Source organism: Chlorocebus sabaeus, chromosome 11 (assembly GCF_047675955.1).
Source record: "Chlorocebus sabaeus isolate Y175 chromosome 11, mChlSab1.0.hap1, whole genome shotgun sequence".
In the NCBI taxonomy this organism is placed as follows: Eukaryota; Metazoa; Chordata; class Mammalia; order Primates; family Cercopithecidae; genus Chlorocebus; species Chlorocebus sabaeus.
In genome coordinates, this window is record NC_132914.1 from 20,258,641 (window position 1) to 20,272,958 (window position 14,318).

Here is a 14,318-nt window from a genome sequence, read left to right on the forward strand (position 1 = left end):
TGGAGTAGCTGGGACTGCAGGCACATACCACCATGCCTGGCTAATTTTTTGTATTTTTAGTAGAGACGGGGTTTCACCATGTTAGCTAGGATGATCTCAATCTCCTGATCTTGTGATCTGTCCGTTGCAGTCTCCCAAAGTGCTGGGATTATAGGCATGAGCCACTGTGACCTGCCTGAATGTTCTTTTTTTTAAGAAGGTATGTGCTGTGGTTGACTGTCATGATGCCTGCAACTTTGAAATGATTCAGAGAAACAGATTACAGATAGCAAATACGGTAAAAATGTTAATTGAATTCAGATATAGCTATATTTTGTGTCTTTGAAATTTTCCATGATAAAAACTTGGCAGGAGGGAAGCATACCTCTTTAAAGTTAATATAATTTTCACAACTTGACTTGTGTTATTTCTTAAATTGCAAGCAGATACACACCTTTTCACAGATTTAGTCTGAAAACATTCTTCCTCTTGACCCTTATGATTGAAGTGACTTTCATGTAATTTATTTATTGAGAAGATTTTGAAAAAAGAAAATAAGTGAATTGCTTTTAAAATTAAGGAAAAAGTGTGGTACATTTTATTAAGCTGTTAATTTTTGAGCATTTTGACCACTAATAATATATTTTTTTTAAATAAAAGAGTTACTACTATGTAATACTTTATTTTATTTTTTGAGACAGAGTTTTGCTCTTGTTGACCAGGCTGGAGTGCAGTGGCGTGATCTTTAATTTAATTTAATTTAATTTAATTTAATTTTATTTTATTTTTTGAGACAGAGTTTTGCTCTCGTTGACCAGGCTGGAGTACAGTGGTGCGATCTCCACTCACTCCAACCTCTACCTCCCAGGTTCAAGAGATTCTCCTGCCTCAGCCTCCCGAGTAGCTGGGATTACAGGCACCTGCTACCACACCCAGCTAATTTTTTGTATTTTTAGTAGCAATAGGGTTTCACCATGTTGAGCAGGCTGGTCTCGAACTCCTGGCCTCAGGTAATCTACCCGCCTCGGCCTCCCAAAGTGCTGGGATTGCAGGAGTGATCCACCACATTTAGCCATATGTAATACTTTAGTAAATAAAAATTAAAAGGAATTGATTGACATTTTCAGTCTTGTTTTTATGGCTAGAGATGAGTTAAAAAAATAAAATAAAATTTTAGGGTCAGGAAAAGATTTTTTATTTGGACTTTAGAAAAATCAGAGACCAGTTTTCTCTCTTCTGCTTTTTTATTTAGCAGAGAAAATACTGCAAAATCTCCCCAATTCTTTGATATGAAAAGGAGTAGGATGTGGCAGCAGTTATATTTTCAGATTAATGATTAGAAGAGATTTCAGGTCAACAAGTGATTTGCAGAGCCATAAAGATAATGCTTTGATTATGTATTATTTACAGCTGGAAACTCTTACTTTCTCTTGCTGCTTTGAACTGTGGAAGGGGTGAGATGTGATAAGCTGTGTGTGGGTGTGGGTGTGGTTTGTTTTCTGTAAGATATAGTATTAAGTTCATGCCTGCCAAAAGTTGCTTAAATTATTCCATATCTGATTTTGAGGTACTGTCATGTTTCTGTCTTGATTTGTACTTCATTGCCAACTAATTAATATCAAAGCATTGTTGTTTTCTAATGGAGAATATGGTTACTATGCTTTGCTCACATGGAGCAGAATGTCAAGTGGTAATCTTAATTAAATATTTATAAGATCATATTCATGTTAGTATATTTCTAGGAATAACACAGCCTTTTTTCTTCTTTTGTAGCATAAGCAGTACTATAATGGATGTAGACAGCACAATTTCCAGTGGGCGTTCAACTCCAGCAATGATGAATGGACAAGGAAGCACTACTTCTTCAAGCAAAAATATTGCCTATAATTGTTGTTGGGACCAGTGCCAGGCTTGCTTCAACTCTAGCCCAGATCTGGCAGATCACATCCGTTCCATACATGTAGATGGTCAGCGAGGAGGGGTTGGTTTTGTCATTTCTTTTTTTCACTCCCTGTTTTCGTTAGTTTTATTATAATTGCTAGTTAGGCTTTTTTGCTGAAAGTAATTTGGGATTATTTTTACACAGGCTTAATTTTTTCAAGTGAATTTTTAATAATTATTTCCCATATACTTGATAGAATCAAATAAAAATAGGATATGTGTTGGATTTTAGTTTGCTTTTAGATACGTTATTTTGAAGAAATTAGACTTTTAAAAATATAGTAGGTGACAGTATTATAAGTGAATACAGTGTATTCCAGGGTTCTGATGTTTTGAGTTGAGAACATTTAGAATTAGCACTGTCTTGGTTTTCCTTTGTTAGAGGATCCTAAATTATTCCTGATGCTTAAATTAACTGGGGAGACTATTGGTACCAGGATTAGTATATGCAATTCTATTAAATGACAACCTGAACTCATTATTTGTGAGTGAGAGTTGATAATCTTTCCCAGGTCTTGACAGAACTGATTTAGATGGAAAGTTCTGATTCGTCAGTATTGACCTATATCCTTTCAGGAATACATTTAATTGTGTCAGTTCATGTAACTTCTATTAGGTACTGAATAAAGAGCTAAGCAAATGGGTAAGCCAAAAGTAATGTGCCAGAATATTAATTTATACATTGTTTCAGCTTTACCTAGATTTTTGTTGAATAATTATCATACTTAGTGCATTTTTCAGAAATTAATGTCACAGTGTAAGGGCAGGTAATTTATTAGTATTAGGCCACACATTTCTTATCAGCCTGCCATCACTATTGAAGAACAGATAACTAACATAGTAAAAACCATCATGGTTTAAGTTAGTGGATAACTGTTTCCAAGGTTCTGTTGATACTTAGAGTATAGTATTGATCTTTTTTTTTAAACATCCAGCCAAGTCAACATTTCTAACATTTTAAGCAGTGATGTCATACTTGAATTTTTTTTTTTTTTTTTTTTTGAGATGGAGTCTTGCTCTGTTGCCCAGGCTGGAGTGCAGTGGCGTGATCTTGGCTCACCACAGCCTCTGCCTCCTGGGTTCAAGTGATTCTCCTGCCTCAACCTCCTGAGTAGCTGGGATTACAGGTGCTCGCTACCATGCCTGGCTAATTTTTGTTTGTATTTTTAGTAGAGATGGGGTTTTGCCATGTTGGCTAGGCTGGTCTCGAACTCGTGAACTCAAGTGATCCGCCCACCTTGGCCTCCCAGAGTGCTGGGATTATAGGCGTGAGTCACCGTATGTGGCCGAAATTTCTTTTAAGACATATTCTTCCCTGTCACAATATATTATAATGTGTCAGCAGTCTTTTGATTACTCAAACTTGATAAGTAAACACTTGTACATTTGTCTTCTTGTTAGAGTTAATAGGTATGATGTCTGAGTAATCAGTAAAATGTTATACTTACCTATAATTTGTTAATTAACTGTGTCCATCATACGGTATTTTCAGTGTAAAACCCAGCTCAGTGGTTAGGCTACTGTGGTAACCCAGTCTTCTCCCCCAAGCTGTATGTTAGATACTTAGAGTGAAATATCTTAGCAAGTTGGTTTTCTGGCTTTTGTAGATCTGCTTTTTGTAAGCCAGTACTTGATGTCACTTGGTATATACCATTTTTGAGCATCATGGCATGATGCTTTTTTGTCACTTGACTTAGCAACTGTATATAGAACCATGAGCTATTTGGAAGATCACTGGGCTTCTCTTAGTAGATGTGGGAGCGGAAGAATTTCACATTTCTGAGTCTTGGAATCCCGCAAGTTGAGTTGGCATACAACCTGATGAGAATTTCACCCCTTTCCAGATTTTTGGAAAAAATGCAATTACAGTCTGATTTTTATTATTTTTTTAATTAATTAATTAATTTTTTTTTTTTTTGAGACAGAGTTTGGTTCTCGTTGCCCAGTCTGTAGTGCAATGGTGTGGTCTCAGGTCACTGCAGCCTCTGCCTCCTGGGTTCAGGTGATTGTCCTGCCTCAGCCTCCCGAGTAGCTGGGATTACAGGCGTGAGCCACCATGCCCAGCTAGTTTTTTTTGTATTTTTGGTAGAGACGGGATTTCACCATGTTAGCCAGGCTGGTCTCGAACTCCTGACCTCAGGTGGTCCACCCTCCTCGGCCTCCCAAAATGCTGGGATTACAAGTGTGAGCCACCGCACCCGGCCAAGACTGATTTTTAAAATAAATATATCATGTAATCACAGTAACTATATACATGTACATTGCTGATATTATAGAATTAGACATGAAATGTTGGCATTTGTCCTGTAAGTGTAATATTGAAATGAAAAATCTCCCATGTCATTTCTTGAACCCTTGTTCAAAATATCACTTGATTACCAATAATAAGATTCTGTAGCTAATTTTAAGAGTAAAGCTGTTTGGCCAGGCGCGGTGGCTCGTGCCTGTAATCTTAGCTCTTTGGGAGGCTGAGGCAGACGGATCACGAGGTCAGGAGTTTGAGACCAGCCTGGCCAATATGGTGAAACCCCATCTCTACTAAAAATACAAAAATTAGCTGGGTATGTTTGTGCGCCCCTGCAGTCCCAGCTACTGGGGAGGCTGAGGCAGGAGAACCGCTTGAACCCGGGAGGCGGAGGTTACAGTGAGCTGAGATCGCACCACTTCACTCCAGCCTGGGTGACAGAATGAGACTCTGTCTCAAAAAATAAAATAAAATAAAAAGAGTAATGCTATTTTGACCAAAGATAGGAGTCCTGATCTTTGAAGGACATTATTTGCTAAACTATAAATGTGAAGGATCAAATAATGTAGAAAATGCATCCCAGTTTTTTCCTACACACCAGTCATTAGGATATAGACTATGGTTTGTTTGTTTGTAGAGATGAGGTTTCACCATGTTGCCCAGGCTGGTCTCCAACTCCTGGACTCCAGCGATCTGCCCGTCTTGGTCTCTGAAAGTGCTGAGATTACAATAGACTATGTGTTTTGAATGATAAAATATGAATGAGAATTTGAAAACTTGGTACTATTATAAAAGACAAGAAAACTTGATCTGATTTTGTGCTTTGAGATTGACTTTTGTGTTTGTTTTTTCTTTTCTTTTCTTTTTTTTTTTTTGAGATGGAATCTCTGTTGACCCGGCTGGAGTGCAGTGGCACGACCTCAGCTCACTACAACCTCTGCCTCTCGGGTTCAAGCAATTCTCCTGCCTCAGCATCTCAAGTAGCTGGGATTACAAGTGTGCACCACCACGCCCAGCCAATTTTTGTATTTTTAGTGTGGATGGGGTTTCACCATGTTGGCCAGGCTGGTCTTGAACTCCTGACCTAAGGAGTTCCTGAGGAGGACCTGATCGTCCTCCTCAGCCTCCCAAGGTGCTGGAATTACAGGTGTGAGCCACCATGCCTAGCAGGTTTTGTGTTTTGAAGAGTAATTGTTGGTTGGAACATCAGATTTTTTTTCTTTGAAATGAACTTTAAGAAAACAAAAACATTTTTGGCTGGGCACAGTAATCCCAGCACTTTGGAAAGCTGAGGCAGGTAGATCGCTTGAGCTCAGGAGTTTTCAGGCCAGCCTGGGCAGCATGACAAAATCCTGTCTCTACAAAAATTAGCTGGGTGTGGTGGCACATGCCTGTGGTCTTAGCCACTCAGGGGGATGAGGTGGGAGAATTGCTTGAGCCTAGGAGGTTGAGGTGCTGTGAGATCGCGCCACTGCACTCCAGCCTGGATGACAGAGTGAGATCCTGTCTCAAAAAAAAGAACAAAAAACAATTTTAATATACAGTTCAGGGGCTTTAAGTACATTCACCTTATTGTGTAATTGTCACTCACTGTCTCCAGAACTTGTAAATTATCATCCCGACTTGAAATGTATATCCATTAAACAAACTTACTGTCTGCTCCCACTAGCTCCTGGTAACCACAGTTCTACTTTCTATCTCTGTGTGTTTGACTGTTGTAGGTATCTAATATAAGTAGAAAACACCTGATTTTGTTGGCCTAATTATTTTTTTAGATTTCTTATTTCTTCTTTCTCTCTTAAGTGTTAAAGTGTCATCATGGAACAGAAACAGATGAGGAAAAAATGGGTAACCCTAGAAGATTTTATGCTTCTGATTATTGAAAGATGACAATTTTACTGGAGCAGTAAGTTAGCAAGATCTAAACTATATTAATTTATGTTCTTTTTCTCATTCCACTATAATCTTTGCCCTGGGGAGAAAAGCAAAACCATTATATAACCACTTAGCATTGTTTTTTTCCCCCTTTTAAGCTGTTTATGTTGCTATGTTCATGTGGACTTCTTTGGAGGCTGAAGTCAAGTGAAGTTTAGATTTTCCTGGCCTGATTTCTACATTAAAATCAAACTAATCATTTAAACACCAAATTATGAATACATCTTTTTTTTCTTAGAGATGAGGTCTCACTGTGTTGCCCATACTGGTCTTGCCTTGGCTTCCCAAAGTGCTAGGATTACAGGCGTGAGCCACCATGCCCCAACCAATACACCTTTTTTTAAAAAAAAAATCATTAGAGTGCTTTCTACAATTTCAAAAATAAAAACAAAACAGGCAAAAAGAGAATCAAACCTATCTTTAGTGTTAAATATGATAGAATTTTGTTACTGTTGCCCAGGCTGGAGTGCAGTGGTGCAATCTCCGCTCACTGCAACCTCCACCTCCCAGGTTTGAGTGATTCTCCTATGTCAGCCTCCTAAGTTGCTGTTACTACAGGTATGCTCCACCACACCTGACTGACTTTTGTATTTTTAGTAGAGATGGGGTTTCACCATGTTGGCCAGCCTAGTCTCGAACTCCTGACCTCAGGTGATCCACCTGCCTCTGGCTCCCAAAGTGCTGGGATTACAGGCCTGAGCCACCGTGCCTGGCCTAGGTCCGTTCTTCTGTGTGTGACTGATTTCTGAAGATTAGGCTCTGAGTTATCTTACTAATCAAATTTCAAATCCCAGTGTCCTCTTAATATACACCTAAGTCTTGGAAAGTGGGGAACTTATAGGACTTTAGAGGCTCAGTGTAAAATATATTACTGCTCTTTCTTTCTCAGCTATTTCTCACATAAAAACAATTTCTGGAAAGCTGTTTAGATTTCTTGATACAGGATTTATTTTCTGTGTCATTTCAGGTTTACTTTTGCATATATTCTTTGGTGTGTTTTTTTGCTGAGAGGCAAAGCGAGGCGGTTTTGGGCAAGGGAGGAATATGATACGATGTTATTGGAAGACTTGAATGAGTCCAGTTAACTATAGCGCTCAGGAGGTCAAGGTTGCAGTGAGCTATGATTGTGCCTCTGCCTTACAGCCTGGATGATAGAGCAAGACTCTGTCTCATTTTAAAAAAAAAAAAAAGAAAAGAAAAATAAGGCTTGATGGTACCATGGAATCATCTGTCCACCCCCTCTGCCTGACTTTTGTGTGTTTTTTTTTTTTTTTTTTGTTAATGAGACAGAGTCTTACTATGTTTTCCAACTCCTGGGCTTAAGCAGTGCTCCCACCTCAGCTTCTTGAGTTCCTGGGATTCCAGGCATGTACCACCGCACTCAGCTGGCCTACCTGACTTTAGATGGTGTCGCTCTTTTCTTTTTGTGCCATTTTACTGAAAACAAGATCATTCACTCAGTATAATTAGGCCTTTATTTTGGCATGTAGATTATTCCGTTAACTTGCTCTGCGTTTAGAATATATTTGGCTGATTTTAATTTACTGGTAATAACTGAATTTACTCAGGCAGGTTAACTTTGCATTTTTTTGCAGTGGATTTTTCATTTATTTACAGAAAGATTTCATGGATTCATTTGTGCTCTTCAGGTGCATAGGTGTTTGTGCGTTTGTCTGTACTATCATACAAGCCATTTTAAATATAGGCCATTCAAATACATTCAGATACATACACTGGTACAAGGATGCACTGGTTCATACACTGGTTCAAGGATATTAACCAAAGTGAAGGAGACTCAGACAACTCTTGGCTCCCAGGTTTGTACCGTCCTTACTGACTTTGGGTTTTGGAGAAGATTCCTGAAGGTAAAACCTGTTCTGATAGAAACTCAGTACTTTGTAGAGTTCTTAACAGAAAGCCGAAACCTCCCTGTAAACACTGAAATTTTAGACATCTACATCTCATGTGTAAGGCCCTTGTAAACTTGAAGATTTCTTTGGCAGTCCAAAATATATATGTATGTTTTTTGAGATGGAGTCTCTTTCTGTCACCCAGGCTGGGGTGTAGTGGGGCCATCTCAGCTCACCGCAACTTCCGCCTCCTAGGTTCAAGCAGTCCTCCTGCCTCAGTCTCCCAAGTAGCTGGGATTACAGGCATGTGTCATCACACCTGGTTAAGTTTTTGTATTTTTAGTAGAGGTGGGATTTCACCATGTTGGTCAGGCTGGTCTTGAACTCCTGACCTCAAGTGATCTACTCACCTCAGCCTCTCAGAGTGCTGGGATTATAGGCGTGAGCCACTACACCTGGCCCAAAGATATTCTTTTAATGGCTGTGTGAGTTAAAAATTTTTTTTCTTGGACATTCTGGCAGGAAAACCTGATGGCAGTTATTTTCAGAAGGAACCTTCGGTGTCTAATATAAACCCAGTTATTTCATTGACTGATCTTTCTGAGATAATATGACTTCTATTTTCGTAGTGTTTTGGACTTACCAAATGTGTGCTCAGAGTATTTCTGATGAAAAAGGAAGTAGATGATTCTTCCAAGATTACATAGCTGCAAAGTGAAAGAGCTGGACTGAATTCAGTTTATCTTCTTTCAAAAAAATATTTATCTAGGATCCCACTGTTGGATCCAGTCGGAGTGCAGTGGCATGATCTTAGCTCACGTAGCCTCAAACTCCTGGACTCAGGCAGTCCTTTTACCTCAGTGTAGTAGCTGGGACTATAGGCATACATCACTATGTCTGGCTACTTTAAACGTTTTCAGAGTTGGGATCTTGCTGTGTTGCCCATACTGGTCTGAAAATCTGTCTTGTAGCCATCATCCTGCCTCAGCCGCCGGAGCAGCTGGGATTCTAGGCACGAGTCACTATGCTCAGCAGGTTGTTTTCTATTTCTGTTATGTCTAATACAGCCTAATATGACACAATTTGCTGTATCATGAGAGACTAGACTTTGGACCCCTGTGGCTTATTCTGTTAAAATAGCCAGACCTTAATTCATTTTAAAATAGGAGAACCATGGCAAATTATATTCTTGAACATACTCCTTCCAAATTTGGATATTATTGGAATCCTATGGTATTTGATTTTTCAGAGTTAATCTTAACAATAGGAGAGTTTCTAAAAATAGTATAAAAATATTTTTCACATGTTATACATCTAAAAAGTCTCAGGTTTGAAGAAGACCCTTTTGTCAGATTTGGGAATATTTTTATCAAAACGTCATCCTAATACAGGTTAGGAAAGGAAATAATAGCCTCGAACAGTTTTGTGTTGTTTTTATTGTGGATCTTTCTTTTTTCTTTTTCTTTTTTAAGATGGAGTTTTGCTCGTTTCCCAGGTTTGAGTGCAATGGTGCAATCTCAGCTCACTGTCACCTCCGCCTCCCGGGTTCCAGCGATTCTCCTTCCTCAGCCTCCTGAGTAGCTGGGATTACAGGCGTGTGCCACCACACTCGGCTAATTTTGTATTTTTACTAGAGACATGGTTTTACCGTGTTGGTCAGGCCGGTCTCGAACTCCTGCCTCAAGTGATTCACCCACCTCGGCCTCCCAAAGTGTTGGGATTACAGGCGTGAGCCATTACACCAGGCCTTTTTTGGATCTTGCTAAACATTTCACCCCAATATAGCTAAACACAGTTAACTTTGATCTTTTTACACCTACTTCATTTGGTATAAAATTCACTAGGTTGAAGATTATGGTTTTTCTTTGAATCTGAAGGTGTTGTCTTAATTGTGTTACTAGAGATTATTCCATGTAGAGTCTAGACCATAGTTACTAACCAAGGCCGTATCCAATGTAATTTCAGACCTGCCATTATCTCTATAGTCATGTTTGCTCATAGAAAAAAAAAATAGAAGCCGGATACTACTGTTTTCACCAAATTTAGTGATTGAGTATTGTTAGGTAGAGGCAGTGCTTATTTCGAAGGAACTAAATTCTATCTTTAAGAGTATTGCAGAGTGGGGCGGGGAGGGGTCACTTAAGAATCCTTTTAACGTTAAGGAGAATCCTTCTGTCACAAAAGTTGTTACAGGAATGTTGATACTGTTCCCAAATACTTTCTTTAAGGCATTTCTGTTTATGTATTAGGTTGGTGCCCAAGTAATTGCCTTTTTTTCAGTTACATTAATGGCAAAAACAGCAATTACTTGCACACCAAACTAATAGTATGATTTCTGAGAGAATTTTAAACCAACTCCTCATTCCTCCTCTTTATTACTTGGATTGAAAAATAAGACTTTGAGTCTAGTGGTAGTTTTTGTTTTGTTTTGTTTTGTTTTTTTTGAGACAGGATCTATCTCTTACTGCCCAGGCTGGAGTGCAATGGCATAATCATAGCAGCTCACTGTAGCTTTGCCCTCTCTGGCTCAAGCAATTCTCCCACCTCAGCCTTCTAAGTAGCTGGGACTACAGGTGGACACCACCATGCCTGGTTAATTTTTGTATATTTTGTATAGACAGGGTTATGGCATGTTGCCCAGGCTGGCCTCATTCCTGGGCTCAAGCAGTCCTCCTGCTTTGGCCTTCCAAAGTGCTGGGGTTAGAGGTGTGAGCCACTGTGCATGGGGAATCTAGTAGTCTTGATTTCAAAAATTGATAGCATTAATTACCCATGTGTGATTATTAAACAATTAATTTCTATAGCATTTAAGTTTTTTGTTTTTTGTTTTTTGCTTTTTTTTTTTTTTGGAGAGAAGGTCTCACTCTGTCACCTACACTGGAGTGCAGTAGTGCCATCATGGCTCACTGCAGCCTTCATCTCTTGGGCTCGATCAATCATCCTGCCTCAGCTACCACACCCCCCCCTTTACCGCCCCTGAGTAGCTGGGACTACAGGTGCATATGCCATTATGCCTAGCCAATTTTTTTTGTTACTTTTGTAGAGACAGGGTTTTGCCATGTTGCCCAGGCTGGTCTCGAACTCCTGAGCTCAAGCCATCCCCGTCGGCCTCCCAGAGTGCTGAAATTGCCGGTGTGAGCCACCACGTCGGGTGCATATAAGTATTGCTTTGTATTTTTTTCTGTTCCTAGATTTATTTTTAAAAGTTACTTTTAACTCTGAGAACCTTGGCCATTAGTTTATAAACATGTTCTAGGGTTGGGAATTTTGAGTATGAAGGAGGTAATGTTATGAGTTCCTTTATCTCATACTTAAAGAAACTAGCAAATTCGTTGTGGAGTCAGGATATGTAGTAACTTCTCTAAACAGTCTTGTCAAATGGCAGTGTTGGTATTACCTTGTTATTCCTATTTGACATAAGATGATATTGTTTTTGAGTAAAAATTGACCTCAATTATTTGTTTATAGACTGTCAGTTTTTCTAGTCTATTAAAAGTTTTTATTTTAGGCTGGCTGAAGAAAGATTGTATATCTGTCTTGTGTTCTATATGTATGTAGTGTATTACAGTCTTCAAAGTGTGACTCTATGATTGTTCTTAGCTTAGAAAAGAACAGAGCCTTTAAGTGGTTCTTTCAAGATAATGATTGTGGTAGACCCTTTTTTTCCTGATATTGGGAAGCAGTTTTCAGTGTTTGGTTTGATGGAAATATCATCAGTTAGGAAACTGACATGTCACTGGTAGGAAGATGATAAAGATTAGTTTGTTAGTTTTGGTGCTTTCCACACCTAGTTATACTTAGTACCCTGAACCTAGAATGTGGATCTGTGATGAAAGTATGGTAGCTCATGTCTGTTGTTTTTATTACTATATTAACTTAATATTTTGTGTTTGTTTCATAACAAAATTTCGTATTCCAGACAGGGTCTCGAATATGTCTCTATGTCATAATCGAGATAGAAATAATTCTTCATGATTACAACAATATAAGAACAAATATTGTTAGTATGCTTGTGAGACCAGGATATCACCAGTAAAAAATTGTAATTTGATAATTTTCATTCATTCTTTGAAGTTGAAAATATCAGTGTCTTCTAATTAATATTTATTGGTCATTTCATTAATTTTTTATGCCTTTATATTTTCCTGCTATTTAAAATTAATAGATGTTTGTTCTTTTGTGCAGTAAATACAAAAATGTAAATAATGGCCCATGGTCTCAGTTCCGAGGGATATATTGCTAATGTTATATATGTTTCCTTCTGAATGGTATTCTGTGATCTGTGTTCCTATTCCTTACTGAAGGTGTGGTCAGTAGCATTAAGGATGGCTCATACTAGGATGTTTTGACAGTTTATATTAAGCATTTTGATTGGCTTGTACATTCTCTAGCTCTTGTCAGTTGAAGACTTGTAACATGTTAATTTGAATGTATGAGGAATCAAACTCTTCTTGAGATAAGTCATGAAAATTAATATGGCTTTGTTTTTCTTAACAGGTATTTGTTTGCTTATGGAAAGGTTGTAAAGTATATAACACTCCATCTACCAGTCAAAGTTGGTTACAAAGGCACATGCTGACACACAGTGGAGACAAACCTTTCAAGGTAAGGATGTATGTGTATAAATTTTATTTATTTATTTATTTATTTATTTATGACACAGAGTCTCACACTGTTGCCCAGGCTGGAGTGCAATGGTGCCATCTTGGCTCCCTGCAGCCTCCACCTGTTGTTCAAGCGATTTTCCTGCCTCATCCTCCTGAGTAGCTGGGACTACAGGCGTATGCCACCACACCTGGCTAATTTTTGTACTTTTAGTAGAGATGGTGTTTCACCATGTTGGCCAGGCTGGTCTCAAACCCTTGACCTCAGGTGATTCTCCCGCCTCGGCCACCCAGAGTGGTGGGATTACAGGCGTGAGCTACTGGCGCCGCCTGGCTGGCTTTTTTTTTTTTTTTTTTTTTTTTTTTTTTGGAGAGAGAGTCTTGCTCTGTTGCCATGCTGGAGGGCAGTGGTGTGATCTCAGCTCACTGCAAGCTCCGCCTCCCAGGTTCACACCATTCTCCTGCCTCAGCCTCCCGAGTAGCTGGTGCCCGCCACCACGCCCGCCTAATTTTTTGTATTTTAGTAGAGACAGGGTTTCATCATGTTGGCTAGGATGGTTTCAATCTCCTGACCTCGTGATCCGCCTGCCTCGGCCTCCCAAAGTGCTGGGATTACAGGCATGAGCCACCGCGCCCGGCCTGTTGTTTTCTTTTAAATGTTAGCTTAAGCTGACATGTTTCCTAATAGGCATAATTTTGCTCCTCTAAATTTTTTTAAAAACAACCATTTGTTTTAACATTCTTGTACATACATTGAATTTCAAAAGTAGATGGAGATTAAGCTCATTTGATCTGTTTCTTTCTATTTGAAGTACAGAAGTGCTGCTGTTGGATTAGGGTCTTGAAAATAGCTAGTGGTAGACTAATGAATGGAAGCCATGTTGGTTTTTTTTAATACTTGGTGGTCTGGTTATGTTTTCTTACTGTCAAAGGTTTTGACATTTTCATTAGCAAACAACATTGACTATTATATAAAATAAATAAGTTGTAGGACATTAAAGGACTTGATTCCTTTCACTCAGTTTTGAGGTCACACTACTGAGTTTAGTTGTAATTAGTTGTAAATCACTTTTGTCAAATTAGATGTGTTCTGGGAAATCTTTATAAAGAGCAAGTTTCTGTAAAAATCTTTTCCATTTATTTTTATGAAAAATTAAATATTTTGGTTTCTATTTATGGAAAGTAGCATATACCATAGAGATTAAAAGATTGTGTTTAAAGGAGTTTAATAGTTATTAAAACCACATTTACTGGAATGAATACTGTGCCGGTAACTTCCCTTGGGTTTTGTAGAGAGTGAGGTAATTCTTGTGGAGTTGCTTTTAAAAACAACTTTTTTGGAAAAAACAATCAACAAAACATTATAACAAAAGTTTACACTAAGAATTATTTGTCTCTCTCTTGTTCCTGTTTCCCCCCTTCCTCCCAAATATGTAATTATTATTTGTTTCTTGTGATTTTTTCTAGTACTTCCTTATGCATCCACAAGCAGATAAATATGTAGTCTCATTCTCCTTTCTTACCCAAAGTCTAGTAAATTAAATACTGTCTGTACCTTGCTTTAAAAAGAAACAAACTTAATTTTAGAGCAGCTTTAAATACACAGATTACTTGTTTTTCTATAAACCAAGTTTCTTCCATTCTTGAAATATTATATGGTATATATGTACCTTGCTTTTTTGTTTTAATTTGAATAGTCTCCCCCCCACCACAAGATGGAGTCTTGCTCTGTCGCTCAGGCTGGAGTGCAGTGGCATGATCTTG

At 38.5% G+C, this 14,318-nt stretch overlaps 1 protein-coding gene across 5 annotated transcripts in view; it reads left to right on the forward strand.

Moving 5' to 3' along the window:
* The window catches only part of AEBP2 (AE binding protein 2), an 83,332-nt gene that overhangs the window by 21,091 nt on the left and 47,923 nt on the right, over positions 1-14,318 (forward strand). For all 5 annotated transcript variants that reach the window (XM_073020532.1, XM_073020531.1, XM_007967847.3 and 2 more), the window contains 2 exons: positions 1,753-1,960; positions 12,448-12,555. In XM_073020532.1, coding sequence (XP_072876633.1) covers positions 1,753-1,960; positions 12,448-12,555 — 316 coding nt within the window. The remainder of the gene's footprint in view (positions 1-1,752; positions 1,961-12,447; positions 12,556-14,318) is intronic.